The following is an 18,431-nucleotide window of genomic DNA, read 5'->3' as shown; positions in this document are numbered from 1 at the left end:
CTTAAGTAAATGTACTTAGTTACTTTACACCACTGGAACAGAGAGAGAGAGAGAGGAAGATGAGGAAAGAAATAAGAGAAAAAAATTAAGTCGCAAATGGAAATAAATAAAGATTGATTCATTGTTGAAATGCTGGAATAGAGTAGTAAATAGTGAGCGACGTGTTGTTTTGAATAAATGTCATTGTTTATTAGTTTTTTCCCCCACACCAGTTGTCAACCACGGTTTATTTTCTATAAACTTGTCACGTCACGTGAATGTCCGCAAGGGCGTCACAAGGGGTGTGGGGGGGTGGGGGAGTGGGACCGAGTTATTAGGGCCCACAGTGGAGGGGCAGATATACAAGCTCACAGCGCTGCACCGAGTGCCGCGCTGCGAGCTTGTAGATCTGCTATTTTTGACAAGTCGTGAAAATATGTGCAAATCTTTGAATATATGTATTGTTTAAGCGAACATTTTTAACTCAAATTTTGCTTCTGGGGGGTCCCTGGAACTCAATATTTTGAGATGGGAAACAGGTTTTTCAAAAAACCTTTTTGAAAAAAGGATTTGAAATATTCAAAGACTTGCACACATTTTCCAGATTTTTCAAAAACAGCAGATCTACAAGCTCGCAGCACAGCACTCGGTGCCGCGCTGTGAGCTTGTATATCTGCTATTTTTCAATAGTTAAAGCACAAAATAACGGGTAATAATGCGTTAAACCCCCTCCCCCTATGAAGAACATTCATGGGGGGCCCGCTAGTGAATCCTCGTACCCAGGGCCCCGAATTTGGTGCGACACCCCTGATGTCCGCCTCAGATAGGCACTTCCTTCGTCTTCAACACACCTGTCACAAGTCGTTTTTTTTTCCCTTCTATTCCTTGTCACCATTGTGTCTGGCATGATGAAAATCTAACTGCACATCAATCTGCCTTTGTGCGTGAGAATGTGAAGGCAAACAGCAACAACAGAACATGAAAAGATAAACTTTGAAAAAGAAAAAAGAAACGGAAACACTTTAGTGATTGCCACGCAGTGACTGTCCAGACATCTGAAGGTCGTCATCGTACTATCAGCGATCTGCCGTCCCCCATCTGTCAGCCAGAAGGGACTTTGCTGTGGGCCCAGCTATATGAAAAGAGCAAAGTCTGCACAAAATGAACACTTTTCATTTTCATCTTCACTTCCGAAAAGCACACAGAGGTAAAACGGCGTGACAGAGATCTCGGTTTAGAAAACGTGTATTACTTTTTGGATTTTAATGAAGACAGCGATTTGTCTTTGGAAATCCTAAATTGAAACACAGGCAAGGAAATAACTGGTTGTAGCGGTAGTGATGGCACAATGGTGTGTCAAATGAAATGTCATTTGAGTGAGGCGTTGTGTGCTTGCTATTTTCACTAGTTTAAATCATTTTTAAAATGATAAACACAAAATGAACAAATTTGGACATAGAAGGTTTCCACCCGACAACGACAATTATGTTTGCTTTGGAAGCCTGCTATACGGTAGCCTTTGCCAACAAACAAGTTATAAAGAGGTGAAAAGGGATCACACACACACACACACACACACACACACACACAAAACGTGTATTACTTTTGGATTTTAATGAAGACAGCGATTTGTCTTTGGAAATCTTAAATTGAAACGCTGTCATTTACTGTAGAAAGGTAGTGGTGGTGATGAAGATGATGATGATGATGATGATGATGACAGTTCTTGCAGGGATGATGATGATGATAAGTATTATCTCCGTTGACAGAGAGAGAAAGATTGTATTTCTACGAGAGAGAGAGAGAGAGAGACACTGTATGATCGGTATAGAGAGGAAGAGAGAGTCAGACATAGGATGAGGGAGATTAGATGTGGGAGTACAACATGTTAACATTACGCCATGATTTGAGGGGGGGGGGGGGGGGGGGTCTGGAATCAAGTAACTCTGCAAACACTCTTCAACCAGCTCGGCAACCTCAGGCAGACAAGATTTGCATGTGCACACACATACGCGCACGCGGGTCTGTCTTGTCATGTTACTCCAGCGAATACTTCATATCGTCATTGTCGGGTGGAAAACCCCGCCCACTGAAACAATTAATGATTGTAACTAAAGATCCTTGCAAGTTTTCTTTATATGGTAAAAGTGGTAGAAAAGCAATTTGCCATTCGAGGTTGTGGGTTGTTGGCTGATTTATCACTGTTTCAGGGTTGTTTCACACACAGATGGGTACATGTCGTTGCTGTCAGGCAGAAACCTCGTATCTCCAAGTTTCAAATGTGTATGTTTTTTTATTTTTTATTAAAGCCCTATTTCATCATACATGAGTGTCGCACAAAAGTAGTGGAAATAGCAGATCTGCAAGCACACAACGCCTCGTGACGCGAAGCTTCAGGGTTGTTTCAGGGTTGCTTCACAACCCTGAAACAGTGGTAAATCGGCCAACAACCCACTCCCTCTCGTAAATGGCTTACGTCCAAAACCTTCCTTTTTTGTTATTATTTAAAATAAATAATGAAAATAGACAGGTGCAGATATATCTATAAGCACACAGCGAGGCGTTGTGTGCTTGTAGATCTGCTATTTCCACTACTTTTGTGCAACACTCATGTATGATGAAATAGGGCTTTAATTTCGAGAAAAAAAACATACACATTTGAAACTTGGAGATACAAGGTTTCTGCCCGACAGCGACGACATGCACCCGTCTGTGTGTGCCAGTCCTACTGCATGCAGTACCATGCAGGTCTCATCTACAGTCACGGAACAGCAGAACAGAATAGCTGGCATTTTAATATGCTAATATTAAAAATGCCACCGAGTGGCCTATTTTCGGTGTTTTTCCCTATCAGCATTGTCCCACAAAGCTTTCAGTGGAACACGATGCTGCACTTAACCGAAATGACATGGTTCCGTTTTTCTGTTGCTGTTTTCTTTTTCTCACGGGGTACCCTCCAGCTTACATAAGAAATACACACACACACACACGCACGCACGCACACACACACACACACACACACACACACACACACACACACACACACACACACACACACACACACACACACACACACACACACGCATACATGCGAGCAAGCATGCAAGCATCATGCAGGCACAGCCCCACAGACACACACAGGGGTGCCTCCACCAAATTCTGGGCCCTGGGTACAGGGATTCACTGCGGGCCCCCCATGCCTTAACTATTGAAAAATAGCAGATATAGGCCTACAAGCTCACAGCGCGGCACCGAGTGCTGCGCTGCGAGCTTGTAGATCTGCTATTTTTGAAAAATTATGAAAATGTGCATGTGCAAGTCTTTGAATTTTCAAATCCTTCTAAGGTTTTTTGAAAAACATATGTTTCTATGTCAGTGGTGCTCAAACTTTTTTCATGTGAAGGACCACCAGAATGATATGTATTTGGCCCCGGACCCCCATCTCAAAATATTTCGTTCCAGGGACCCCCCAGAAGCAACATTTTAGTTACAAATGTTTGCTTAAGAAATACATATATTCAAAGATTTGAACAGATTTTTACGAAAGAAATAGCAGATCTACAAGCTCTGTGAGCTTGTAGATCTGCTATTTTTCAGTAGCTAAAAGTATAAAATAATTAAGGCCCCTCCACCTTGGGCCCTAGTAACTCAGTCCCACTCCCCCCCCCCCCTTGTGACACCCCTGGACACACACACACACACACACACACACACACACACACACACACACACACACACACACACACACACACACACACACACACACACTGTACACATGCACAAAGTCCCCCCTCCCCCCGCCATGACACACTAAATGTGTTCTCTAGCAACATACAGTACGTACAGTTGGGTAGGGTTAAAAAAATACTCCAAGCCCCCCCCCCCCCCCCCCCCCCCCCCATCCTTCTCCTTCTCATGCGTGGCCCCAAAAGAATCCTGGGAAATGTTATGATCTACACCCGCAGGCTTCAGTCGAGCTGCCACAAATTTATTCACTTTTGTAGCATAATTGAATTTTTCCTTCATAGTAGGCCTATTCCACTGGGGGGTGGGGGGGGGGGGGGTGTGGGACATTGGAAGCAAAAAGAAAAAAGTCAACTGCTCTTAGGGGGTCTCTCTCTCCCTCTCTCTTTCTCTATCTCCCTCTCTCTCTCTCTCTCTCTCTCTCTCTCTCTGTCTCTGTCTCCCCTTATTCTTCTTTTTCTCGATATGCTCCCTTTTCTGTGACTATTAATAATTGACTTGATTTGTGTGCTGGTGTATGGATTTCACCCCGCACACTGACTTTGCGTTGATTGGCCCTTTTTCATTTGCAGACTTTTTTGAGCGTCTGTCGCCGTGTTTGTTGTTGCTTGGAAGTTATTTCTGGGAAGGCCTCGGTTGGCAGCTTCTGTCGCGGGTGAGGGAGGGGTCACTCGGTTCGTCACGCGCGCACGTGCCTGCGCGTGTAAACAAAAAGCAATCAGAAGACACAACGGAAAAACAGAGACACTTTAATCTTAACCAGATTGCTGAAGCTTTGATTTCGTGGCAAACAGCATTGACAACATTGACAGGCCTTTATAAGTCCCAAGTCCCAACTGACACTTCACTCAATACGTCCCATCCCTCGTTATCTTTTTCGTCACCAGTACCCGGAGACGCTGTATCCACACACGTGCACTGAGGCAGGGATTTATGCTTACTGTAGTTGCGCACGGGTGTCGCATACCAAAAGACAGTGGTGGGAAAATGTTGAGTAGATGTACAAAAGTATTGGCATCGAAATATACTAAAAGTAAAAGTACTAAAATGTTCTCAACACGCGTTGTGACCTTGTAGATCGGCTATTTTCAAATAGCCTATGTATAAAATAGGGCTGAAGTGGTTTATATAATTTATACCTGCAAAGTAACTAGTACGTTTTCAAATAATTGTAGTGGAGTAAAAGTACAATATTTGCCTCTGAGATGTAGTGGAGTGGAAGTAAAAGTATTGAAATTTGGAAATGCTCCAGTAGAGTAAAAGTCCTGCAGAATTGTACTTAAGAAGTACTTGAGTAAATGTAGGCCTACTTTACACCACTCGCAATAGATAATAGTTGTGAGCTTTAGACTAGCTATTTTGGGAGCATATACACCCACATGCAACTAAGTATAACTCTGTCTTGAGATACATTCTTGCAGAGCAGCACACTCCGGCACACAGCCAGCCAATAGTTTGTGTATTCAGGTCACTTTGTACATTCAAAGCAATCACACACACCATGTTTCTCTGCATCTTTAATGATTCAGCTCCCTCTCTTGCTCCCGTGCGCGCGTGCAGGTATCTGCACGGGCGTGCATGTGCTCACACACATACCGTACATGCACACTCACCCCTACACGCACATGCACACACACACATACACACACTCGCAAACACTCTGTCACGAGCACGCCCACAAGCACACACACACACGCACACACACACACACACACACACGCACGCACACACACGCACACACGCACACGCACGCACACACACACACACACACACACACACACACACACACACACAGGCATGCATCGGTCAAATATTTATGAACAGGAGATGCTGGTGTGCTTATTGTACTTGATATAGCCACAGGCAATTTCTATTGGTCTTGCTTTGGTTGCATTGCTAGCTTTCAGATGCTATGCGCACTTTACTCAAAACAGCAAAATGGTACAAATATAAACCTGGGTGTTTGGCCCCTGTGCAGTGATCATTTGTGTGGGTTTGTTGTTGTGGTGTTGCCTCCACGTAGACAGGATGATGCTAAAAGCCTTGTATGTCAATTAAAATGGATACAAACTGAGTATTTCTTTCAAACAGGCTGTTTACGCATGGACAGCACGTAACAGCTAAAGCATGATTTCCAAACAGTGTCCACAGCTGTTCCATTTATATTGTTTGTTAAACGGTGGAAAGTCAACATAATTGTGCATTGAACCGTGAGCCTTCAGTATGTGTGCGTGGCCATGTTAAAACAGTTCAGCATAAACAGCATAAACAGCCTTTGCTCATTTAACTGGCCAGGGACATTTTTACACTTCATTTAGCTTAAGCTTAATATGCTCTTTTCCATACAGAGCATCTTCAAAGTTGTCAAGAGTTGGTACAGCTCAAGGAAAATAAAGCTTGAACTCTCAAGCGGTATTACATAAACGCCTAATCGCGATTATTTGAGATCATTATTGCAATTATTTTGCATAATCGTCATAATCATTTCCATGTCAAAAACTGTTCATACATTTTAATATACATAGATGAAAAATCGCTACACGCTGTGAGCTCAGTAGAGCTCTGTATATAGATTTCAGAGATCTATTATGTAGCCTGCCCTGTGCAATTTTTTTTACAAAGCTGAAAAACAGACATTATTTCTTTATTCATATTTTTTCCAATGTTCAATGCCCAAATATTGTTAATCACAACTATTTCCATGACAATTAATCATCAATTAAAATACCATGACCGTGACAGCCCTGAATAAAGCTGGAAACATGGTTTGTGGTGAAAATGTGACATTCCAATCACCCCCATGTCTATGAGCTAATAAAAAAGGGAAATATGTTTAAAATGATTATATATAACAAGTACTGTATATTCAATAGTTATACAAATAAGTATAGCTTTAGAAAAATATAACGTGATGCACATACATGCTCACACACTGTCACATGTACTGTACAGTGTGGGTATAAATAATTGAAGTCAGCAGCGGTGGAAAAAGTACTCGCATATTTTACTTTAAGTAAAAGTATCAATACTGCAATATAGAAATACTCTGTTACAAGTAATTCAAAATGTACTTGAGTAAAAGTACGAGTAAGTGTTGGCATCAAAATGTACTTAAAGTACCAAAAGTAAAAGTACAAAATGTTTGAAACCCCGTTTCGCATTGCTACGTGTTGTGAGCTGGTAGATTGTCTATTTTCAAACAGCCACGGTATAAAATAGGGTTAAAGTGGTCCATGTATGTTTCATAGTATTATAATTTATACCTGCAAATTAACTAGTAACTAAAGTTTTCAAATAAATGTAGTGGAGTCAAAGTACAATATTTGGATCCGAGATGTAGTGGAGTAGAAGTAAATGTATTGGAAATTGGAAATACTCAAGTAAAGTACAAATACCTAAAAATTGTAATTAAGTACAATAGGCCTACTTAAGTAAATGTACCTAGTTACTCTGCACCGCTGGAAGTCAGTAAATCTCAGCGTAGAAACCAATACACCTCCTGGAGCTGTTGGACATAATGTTTCAGCGAATCACCCTGATCCAAACAAAATGCATTTCTCACCATAACTCATTTCACACCGTCGTCGCAGCATCACACACTCATAACACATTCAATAAGCCAGGACTTGTCACCTGCAGGCATTTCCAAAAGCAATCCATACAGGGTGAAAATTGGTTGTGTAGCCTATCACTCTGTTATCTCAGTGACTCTGGCGCTATTGAGTGGAGTGACCTTATCGATTCGGTAGCAGGCCATTGATCAGCGGAGAAGTTGATACGAAAGAAAGATTTGACCATATATTGAGTGATTGCACTGGTGAGCACGGCGAGTAAGGGAATGCAACTGTATGTAAGTGTGTGTGTGTGTGTGTGTGTGTGTGTGTGTGTGTGTGTGTGTGTGTGTGTGTGTGTGTGTGTGTGTGTGTGTGTAACCACTGGTCTGCATCCTTGCAAGCATGTATTGATTCACACATACCACACACACACACACACACACACACACACACACACACACACACACACACACAGTAGACCACGCACACACACAGCTATTCAATAGAATAACACATTTACAGTAGGACAACAGCTTCTATCAATGCAGCTAAATGTTGGGCAGTGTATAAAGGTGGTTACGGGCCAAGTATTGGAAAGCAGTGAGAGTGACCGTCGCTGAGAAGCCCATTCTCCAGTCTCTTCTTTGCCTTGATTCTTACATCACTCCGACAGCTATAGACAGCTCTAGATAACCTCATAGATTGGGGCCAGCCGTTACGTTTCTGTTATTTTGCCTGGGCTACATACACATATTGACTCTCTCCCCCTTCATTGGTTCGGCACCAGGGGGCTTAGTAGGAAATGGATTTGGATCAGGGGGGAGTGGGACTAATTTTAAACATGTCAGTCAATACATTGATGTCACAGGCTGGAGCAGAGGCGAGACGCCGTTAAATAAGCAAGTAGGGAAACAGAGAAAAAACCTATCAAGCAAGAAAACGAGCACAGTAGAAAAGTACAGATCTGTTTCTTTTATTGCCGTGGCTGGTTTTCCTTTGTGCCTTCGCAGAAGTGTCAGAGGGTAAATTAATTTTGGGTTTTCATGGAGGCGGGGGGTTTCAGGTTTGCTGCCAAAATGCTGTTTGTTCATTTTAGTACCTTCACGGCATGTTGTCAAACAGCTTGGTTCAAGGAGATGAGGAGTTGGATATTTGCGTTTCCGTAAACTACTAAATTGTAAAAAAAAAATACATAAAAAATAAATAAAACGAACTAAATAAATAAAAATGGTAAATCTTGACATTCCCACTATATTCTCTTTCTAAACTTATTATGATGTGCTGAGGCACACAGGTGTGCCTTGGTATTTTGTGCCAATAATTATTGCAGTATACAAACATACAAAAAGTTATTTACTCTCGGTACTTTGCGCGCTCTCATTTCCCAATACAGAGACAACATTTGGCCCATATACTGTAGGACCATTCTTGTTCGCCCCACACACTTGCAAAAATAGATATTTTCAAACCCACAACGGGTTGTAGATCAGCTATTTCTGCCTACAGGTGTGCCTTGATATTTTGACTTGTCCACTGGTCTGATGAAGAAAAGTTAGAAAATGACAATGAAATATTTTCTAACTATCATATTTTTGCCTTTGTTTTTTGCCACCCCCCCCCCCCCCCCCCCCCCCCACACACACACACACACACACACACACACAAACACACACACATCACCTCCTCCTCTTCCTCCTACTTTTCCTGTTCTGTCGTTCTCTCTTTCATCTCCACCTCCCTGTCCTCCCCCGCCCTCTCTCTCTCTCCCCCTCCCTTCGTCCTCTTTCCGTGCTTGTGTCGATTAATTAATTGCCGCCTAATTTAATTCCTCAAAAAGTAATAACTTGTTTAAGTATGAATAAAGACTGACAAGGCAAAGTTCTAATCTGCCCAAAGTTTAATTAGAGCCGGCAAGGCTCTTTCACATCCAGACGGGGTCGGGTGTGTGGGGTGTGGGGTGGGGGGTAGGAGGAACCGAAGAAAGGGGGGACAGAGCCAGTAGATTGATAGAGGGAAGAAGGATGGAGAACAGGAAAGAGAGAAACGAACTGCTTTGCACGTCCACAGTAAGACAGAATGCTATATGGGGGATTAAGGTGGAATGTTTTTAACTTTCTAAATATCTATGCATAATCCCAAGGCAAGGAGAATCACTCCACAATTCCCATATGCAATGTATTACTATTCATCCATTTGTTCATGTTTTTTCCCCCCATCTTTAGTAGTATCGTTGCAAAGAGAGGTTACCGTTTGCATTTGATAATACATACCAGCAGCACTCATCGTACAGTGTTTAACTATTATGTCTCTATCTCTATTCATCCCTTTACCCACTTATTTACACATATAAGTTAAGGACCTTAGGTCACGCGACTGCGGTTTTCCCAATGACCCTGAGCGCAACGGTGGGGGCGCGGGCTGCTGCAAGGGAGATGGCGACGGAGACGCGCCGTCTCAGGCGACCATGAGCCACGTGAGACATCGCCGAGCGAGTGGCAGCGAGCGAGTTGCCGCGTGGAGCGCTGCGACGGTCGCATGAGCCGACTCGGCACCACTACCAAGTTATGTGCCGTTATAGACAGAATAGTAAATATGCGTCCGCCCGACTTTCGGCACCTCCGCGCGGCCCAAGTGGACACAGCGAAGCGCTCCCTACCTTCTTGCCCACCACTGGCCCCCACCGTTGCGCTTAGGTTCATTGGGAAAACTGCAGTCTCTGAGGTCACTGTCTACGAAAACATCTGGTGACATCTATGTTCAGTATAGGGGCTAGAACAGAGTGGCCGTTAACAACTTAACACAATGATACCCTGTAGTCTTCGTGTTGGTTCTGCAATGCAATTTTTACATTTCCGAACTGCTTCCACCCATGTCCCATGAATTTAGATGTCTCTCCAGACATTTTGGTAGGCAGGGATCTCTGATTGTCTGGCTGTGCAAGGCTATAGGACATGGGATAAATGAACAATACAGTATTACACATAATTCTATAAATATATTGTCGTTGTTGGGTGAAAAACGTTCGTTTTGCATTTATCATTTTAAAAATGATTTAAACTAGTGAAAACAGCCGATCTACAATCACACAACTCCTCGCACCGCGAGGCGTTGTGTGCTTGTAGATCAGCTGTTTTCACTACTTTTGTGCAATGGCCTTGTATGATGAAGCAAGGCTTTACTTTGCGAAAGAACGTACACATTTGAACATTGGAGATACGAGGTTTCCACCCGACAACGACGATATACTTTCGTTATACAGTGCACACAAACTACACACCCACACCTGAGAGTCAGGCAGGGTCCGGGGCCACTATGCAGGGTGTCCCCCTTGTGGCTATAAATGAGGTTCAGGTTGAAAATCAATTGGCTGTGAGTGTTACAGTGGAACATTGAAGTGGCTGCATGTATTATTCTGGCCCCAGAGGGCCTAGGAGCCTGCATAGTCCAATGAATGCACCATCACATGGATGACAATTATTGAGTTGAAGGTGTGAACGTGCCGTGTCTGTGTGTGTGTGTGTGTGTGTGTGTGTGTGTGTGTGTGTGTGTGTGTGTGTGTGTGTGTGTGTGTGTGTGTGTGTGTGTGTGTGTGTGTGTGTGTGTGTGTGTGTGTGTGTGTGTGTGTGTACAGTATTCTTGTGTGTTGTGCCTATGTACCTTCAGTTTGCTCCCTACGCATGCATACAGAGGCGCTTTGTAGACCTGAGCGTGTGTGTGTGTGTGTGTGTGTGTGTGTTTGTTTATGTACGTGCGTGCGTGCGTGCGTGCGTGCGTGCGTGCGTTTATACCTATAGATGTAATGAGAGCCCAAGCCCTTTTACGGTGAAAGATAGAGTTTTTTGTGTTAAAAGGTTAAAGCACTATATTCTGAGTAATCATTGCTATATAGAGTGTGTGTTCAGTAATAGGAATCTCCCCAACACTCACAGCTCTTTAATAAACAGAAAATACATTTTCATGTAGGTGGCAAACTTTCAGCCAATCAGCAGAGGGTACCCCCATGTATCAGCTTCATATGTATAGCCCAGTGTTCCAGTTTCAATTTTGTCCGCTCATTTCTTTGTGTCATCACTTCCAATTTCACTTATTTAATATCGTCGTTGTCGGGTGGAAACCTTGTATGTCCAAAACCGTTCGTTTTGCATTTAGCATTTTAAAAATGATTTAAACTAGTGAAAACAGCGGATCTACAAGCACACAACGCCTCGCTGTTTTCACTACGTTCGTGCGATGGCCTTGTATGATGAAGCAGGGCTTTACTTTACGAAAGAACGTACAAATTTGAAACTTGGAGATACAAGGTTTCCAGCCGACAACGACGATATGTATTCTGTCTGAGTTCACTATCCTGATTTGGCCCGACCTGAAAATACGTGTTCTGTTAATGCTGGAGAGACATGGACACTCATGTTTCTGAACAAACACTCTCAAGCAATGAATATTATCAGAATATAGAGCTGGCTATTTAACACATATTTAAACCAAGGAAAATCACTTACCCTACCAGTTTAAATTGCCATGTTGCCACCGTCAAATATTCACCAGCAGTCCTTTCGTGCTTTGTTTTGCTATTAGATAAATTGCATCTATTGGGTTAGAAAATGTAATGTTTTCTTATGCAGCAAACACAGTGAGGAGGGAGCCACCACCGCATTTGAACTTCAAAGTAATTAAAGATATTAACATTTCAGAGGAGGTTAAAAAAAAAGAAGAAAAAAAAGAAGGGTTCCTTTGTGTACTTTTGATTTCATTTATCACCCCAGGACAGTGGCCGAGTAGAACAGGGGAGCCTGGGATTTCCTCTGCTAGCCGTGTTCGCATATCTCTAGGAGTAAAGGGATGGAGCAGAGGGGAAAAAAAGAGAAAAAAGAAGCGCGGAGAAGAGAGGAGCCCAATGCGTCTCTTTGCTTTACTCTGGTAGATGGCGTAAAATGTCAGATACTCATCTGGAAATTATTTCCATTTTATTAGGCTGACATCTTCTTGAGCAGCGACTGTGAAATCTAATTAGTTTGGCAAGAAAATGGTGGCCAAGGTAGGAGAGCGTATTATGTAGTGAGAGGGGAGAGCCAAGGGGAGCGCTCCTAGGGACTTGGCAGAGGGCTGGAGAGGGTCCCAGGGGTTAACTAGAACTCAGGAGCGCAGATAAGGCAGCTGGAGGAAAACTCAGGAGATCTACTCCATTTTAACGCATTCAGAACGGGTATACACTATATTGTGTATCATTATTTTATGCTTTAACTGTTGAAAAATAGCAGATATACAAGCTCACAGCGCGGCACCGAGTGCCGCGCTGCGAGCTTGTAGATCTGCTATTTTTGGAAAGTCGTGAAAATTTGAATTTTGACCCGATTTTATAAGTGTCTTTTGAATCCTTCTAAGGTTTTTTGAAAGACCTATGTTTCTATGTCAGCAATCTGGCCAGCCATCATCAGAGAAAAGGTCCTTTTCACTTAAATGGAGCTCATTTAGTCTGTTCTTGAGAGACTACTATGTCAGTGGTGCTCAAACCTTTTCATTTGAAGGACCCCCAAAATGACATGTATTTGGCCACGGACCCCCATCTCAAAATATTTAGTTCCGGGGACCCCCCAGAAGCAAAATTTGAGTTACAAACATTTCCTTTGAAAATACATTATATTCAAAGATTTGCACACATTTTCACGACTTTTTCAAAAATAGCAGATCTACAAGCTCGCAGCGCGGCACTCGGTGCCGCGCTGTGAGTTTGTATATCTGCTGTTTTTCACTGGTTAAAGCATTCAATAATTCTTGGCCTAAATGGGTTAAATAGCCTTGTCTAATAGAGGCAACCTTGAATTCAGTGTTCTGGCCCTCTGACAGCGCGCCAGCCTCATGAACATAATTGTACAGCAGAGGAGAGAGCGTGAGAGATAGGAATTCCTCCATGAGCATACACAACCCATAACTTTCAGTCTTGATGCATAGAATCACCTTATTTTCAGTGAAGCTGTTTTAAAGTGGAAGTTATCGGCAGTACCAGCCAACGGTTCCTGTTTGTGCCTCTGTCACTAATGACTAATAAGTGTGTAAATAACACCCCTTCAAGGTTCTTGATTTTACGCTTTGTGTTAGGTAAAGATTACTTTTGTCCGGCTCCTCTTACAGTACATTGCAGCAGCATCATTTTATGAAGAAAAGGGCGCTCTACAGACGGGCAGCGGTTGCCGCAAGGGCTCCCGCTTGGATCTGCGGGGACCGCGCCCGCAGTGATACACAAACACACTCGCTCTGCGATTAAACGCCGCGCGGTATTTCACAAAGATGAACACAATCCATCTCTCACCGCCCGCGCACGCATACACAAACGAGCACGCTCGCGGGGATTTTCAGGGGACTGCGGCCGCTCGCCTCGCCGCCTCTAAACTTCGCTGCGTGGCCGAAATAGCCGCCCGCCTCTCATTGAAAATGAATTACTAGGAGGCGGTGACCGGGTATCGTCTGGAACCCACTTAAAACTGATGAACTTGACAAGGCTTCCATATCATCACTTTTGATCATAACACAGCCTGCCCTGCTGCCTTTGATCCACGGAGCAGTGACCCTGCATGTCGACCACAGGAAGCTGTTATTAGCAAAAGCGCCAAATTGATCTTGCTGTGGATCTCAGGCAGAAGTATGCCTCACCACCACCATCTCCTCACCCGGCCTAAACGTCTCCTTCCATCGTGTTGGCCAATTAGGCCAACCTCAAATGAGAGGCAATTAATTCCTGTGCTTGATTAGGAGCAACATGACCCTCCAACCCCTTGCTAAATTCTGTGATTAGTACTACTCACTGCTACATAGGTCCTTGAACTAAGGGTCATGCTATGATTGGCCACGTCGTTCTTTTCCCAAGGTATCACTAGATTCTACCAAGCAGTTATGATAGCCTACATTCTGGTCAAACAGTGGTCATACATACTGTATACTGTATGGCCACTACAGTGTGCACGCCGCACGGCTTGGGAGAAAAGCACTTAAAAGAGTCAATCTACACTGGACCACTTGCACATGACTTAGCATTTTTCCATGCTCCTTGCGCTTGCCTGGGAAGGGTGTAAAAATGCAAAGCAGTGATCCAGAGAGAGAGAGAGAGAGAGAGAGAGAGAGAGAGTGAGTGTCTGTGTGTGTGTGTGCGTGCGTGCGTGCGTGCGTGCGTGCGTGCGTGCGTATACGTGTGTGTGTATGGGGGGGAGGGGCACTCTCTTATGTACAGCTAAGGGTTTGAATGCATACATCCACCAACAAAAAGACAGAAAAGCCTACCGTAGCGCCTTTTTAAAAAGGGACAATGAATATCAATTATGCATGAAGCAGAGGCATTTTGGGAAATAAGCGCTGCTCTGGTTAGAAGTGCACACGGCACAGCCCTCTCTCTCCCCTCCCCTGGCCTTGAGTATCAAGGAATAATCTAATGTCATGCACAGAAGAAAGGTTACTTTCTGCATACACATTGATATTTCTGCTCCAATCTCTGACCTTTTCCATTAAACTGTGATTTTTTATTAAATGTGAACACAGATATCTCAGGGCCCTGCGTCAGTCTGTCTGTTAGATTAGATTCTCGTTATGCATTTTGTTGTACATTGGGAAAAAAGGTTGTCTTTGCCTTAATTATTGCCACTATTTGCTATAATTTTGCATGCTTTACTAATTAAACAACACATTAAGCTATATTTCTGGCACTACTAGTGACTCTTAATAGCAGATTGAGGTTTAGAGGGTTTTCCAAGGAGAACTATCAGTGACATATAGTGTATGTATTGTAGGTAGAGAGACAATGCAAATCTCCATATAGACCATACAGTACTTACTCATAGCCTAGCCTCTACTCACCCCTGTACATTGACATACATGATTTAAGGACCATTCCGTAATCCATACATGTAAATATCTATCACACATTGGGCCATATATTGTACATTGTGTGTAAATGTTCCTGTTGATGGCTTTATTTTTAGATTGTGTGTTTGATTACATGATGTCCAAAGTTATGATAATGTTGCCATTGCGCGGTTAATAAGCCATGGATGTTTGAAATGAAGGTAATCTAATTGCATCCTCAAAGACGTGGTGAAATGAAAAATGTTTTTTCACACTTTTGGAGCATACCCACGGTCATAATGAGGACATATTATATTTATGTTTATTTTTGTGTTCTTATGTCATATAAGTCCTCAAACATTGATTTTTATTTCCCGTAAATGCAAACCTACTGCGTTATGACACAGATAGACCTTTACGAATATAAATGAATCTTGGTTTCATTCACCTGTTTGATTCCGATAGCTCATGTTCCCACACTCGTACCTTGGGCTGCTACATTATTCATCTATAACTCAAGATGATGGCCGTCAGGCCGGACAGTGCATTACTTGTTTTAAACTTAAACATTTCATTAAAATATGTATCTGAAAACATTGAAGGTGGGAAATAAGCGACATAAAGCATAAATTTGCCGCTAGAATTTCTCCCTCCTCTCTCCCTCTCTCTGCCTGCCTCAGGCTGCGCTCTGATCATTGCAGTGTGTAGAGTTCAGAGATCCCATAGCCGGAGGGAACGGGAGACGAGTATTGTTTTCGTATGGATGCGAGACGGCGAGAGGCAGCTTGTGATTGGCTGGGGGGGGAGGGGGGAACAAAGATTTACCATTCTGTTCATAGAGGTATATTACAATAGATTATGGACTCCCCCGCCCACAGCTATTCATTAAAATGAAAGTTGCTAGAAGCACCTGGAAGACTGCTGGATGGAAGTACCTCGATTGGCATCGATTAGCCGCTATCTCAGGTTTGACGAAGGCTGCTTCAGTGCTCTACGTGGTAACATAATTTGGATGGCGCTGAGTCGGCTGAAGCAGACTTTGCAACTTTCGGCACGGCAATTCGGTCGCCTAAGCTCGCGCTGCGGTTTCTCTCCAAGAAAACCACACCATTTTCTGGTTTCTGTGGTCAGAAATGCAACAGGTTATTATCACGTGACCAGGGGAAATCCGTTCCCTCGTAGAGAGCGGTATTATGCTGCTGCACAAATCTGCATTTATCTCCTAATCTAACTTTTAAATCACGTTCATGTTACATTACAGTATAGGCTACCTTTACTGCACTTTTTCACTTTCTACAACACAGTTTGACACATTGTTTAAGTATTTAATATCCTTGTTTTTTGGGGGGTTTTTTGGCTTTTGAAAGTTATCTGTCTGTTATTCTTGTATACAGTCTGGGAAGTGAACAGTGAACAATGATTGGGGGCTGGGGATCGATGGGTACTGTATACAGAGGAGGTTCTGAGTAGCTCATTAAAAAAGCAAGTAATTAACTTGAACCAGTTCATTTTTGGGGACTATGAACTTAGTTCATAACTCAAAAATTGTGTACTGTCAACGTGAACTAGTTCATTTTAATGTGTGTGAACTTAACTTTAAGTTAGTCCTTGTGAAGTGAGAACTTGCACAACACTGGTCCTGAAAATTGTACAAAGCATCTAGATTCTACATAATTGATTTTCTCCAGCTTAGATCACATATTTATCCTGCATGTTTTTCCTTTGGAAAATGTAGAAAGCATAAAGACAAAACAACAATTGCAAACCAGACATAGTTCTCCAACTTCATCACATCATCCGAAATCACCCCATAATGGAAATGTGGAACTGAAAACACTGCTTTAAAAGAGTGGTTATTTTAGCCTTGTTTAAATAGTTCTGTATTTGGGACGTAACCAAATAATAATGTATTATTCAGAAGCACACAAATAATAACTTTATGATGAATAATGTATTGGTCCAAACATCATCCGCCGTGTGTCAGAGGAAAACCTTGTGTCTCACTCATTATGTGAGGAAAATATTTTATAGATACTGGACGTGTGCACAAACACGCACGCACGCACGCACGCACGCACGCACGCACGCACGCACACACGCACACACACACACACACACACACACACACACACACACACACACACACACACACACACACACACACACACAAAAAAAAGCTTAGTCTTTTCTAGGATCTCCTTTTAGTAGACCTTGTACCAGTGAACTGTACCGTCATGAAACTGTACCTTTCCTATGCAAACTTCTAATAAAGTCTTCAATCAATCAATCAATCAAAAATGAAATGATGTCAGAACTCACTATTTTTGTGCAACAACTGTCGTAATGCTACACTTTATTTATACCATCATTTGTTTCTTGTTTCTGACACCAGACCTCAGGCCCCTGCCCGACGTGGCGATGACCGGAAACTGCACGCGCGAGTGCACGGAGTTCGGCCACTCTGACGCCTGCTGGATGCCCGGGCAGCCCTCCCCCAACCGCAAGGTCCCCAAGAACGCCCCCACGCTCTCCACCTTTGTGCCTTACCAAGAGATGGAGGGGCAAGACCACCTCATGGCCAACGGCAGCCCAAAGCCCCTGGCGGAGGAGCGCGGCGGGAGCATGGGCGGGAGTGGCGGAGGCAGCGGAGGCCCCAAGGTGGCCAACATGCGCTTCATGAGCCCGTACACCAGTGCCTACTCCGGGGGTGGCGACTCCTCCAGCAAAGACTGTGCCCTGGAGGAGATCCCGCTGAGCCAGCCTGTTGAGTACCACTCTGCCACCACCCCCTCCACCCAGAGCTCCAAGAGGGAGATCTACCTGTGATGGCGCTGATGGCCATCTGTCCCCAACAGGCCCCAACCTTAAAAAAAAGCGCCCAGCCACTTTTTTCTCTCCTTATACATGAGCTACACCGTTGCTGGCCCCTGCTCCTGTACAGGACGGCGGTCAGGCCTTCCCTCCTTCACTGCCCCTGTGCCTAGCCGCTGTGTTGTCTCACAAGTGCCACAGTGACACCCCCCAACCCCCCCACCACCCCCACCCCCCCACTCCCAGCCCTTCCTTTTTATAACTGCATCCACCGTGTGAGGCTTTGGAACTCCCCGTCCGTCCCCCTCCTCCCCCTCCCCTCTCCCTCCACCTCCTGCCACTATAGAAACCAATCAAATGTAAGATAGAATCAGTTTAAATCAATTGAAGAAAATACACGGCCGGACGAACGGCTGTAACAGGAATGTAAACAACACTATTGTTTCGACATTGTGATAATTTAATGGAAAACTATTTAGCTACTTTTATGTATTTGAGTTTTGTGTGTTGTTT

At 43.6% G+C, this 18,431-nt stretch overlaps 1 protein-coding gene across 2 annotated transcripts in view; it reads left to right on the top strand.

The window, feature by feature from the left end:
* pcdh1b (protocadherin 1b) overlaps nt 1-18,001 on the top strand; it is a 322,356-nt gene extending 304,355 nt beyond the window's left edge. Inside the window, exon 5 of one of the 2 annotated variants that reach the window (XM_080745678.1) lies at nt 17,500-18,001. In XM_080745678.1, the coding sequence (XP_080601804.1) occupies nt 17,500-17,933 (434 nt within the window). In that variant the 3' untranslated portion in view covers nt 17,934-18,001. The remainder of the gene's footprint in view (nt 1-17,499) is intronic. The other variant, XM_080745677.1, reaches the window with a different exon arrangement.
* The last annotated feature ends 430 nt before the right edge of the window (nt 18,002-18,431 follow it).

The sequence above is a fragment of the Nannobrachium achirus genome (assembly GCF_963921795.1).
Source record: "Nannobrachium achirus genome assembly, chromosome: 17".
NCBI lineage: Eukaryota > Metazoa > Chordata > Actinopteri > Myctophiformes > Myctophidae > Nannobrachium > Nannobrachium achirus.
This window is presented reverse-complemented; position numbering and strand designations above follow the sequence as displayed.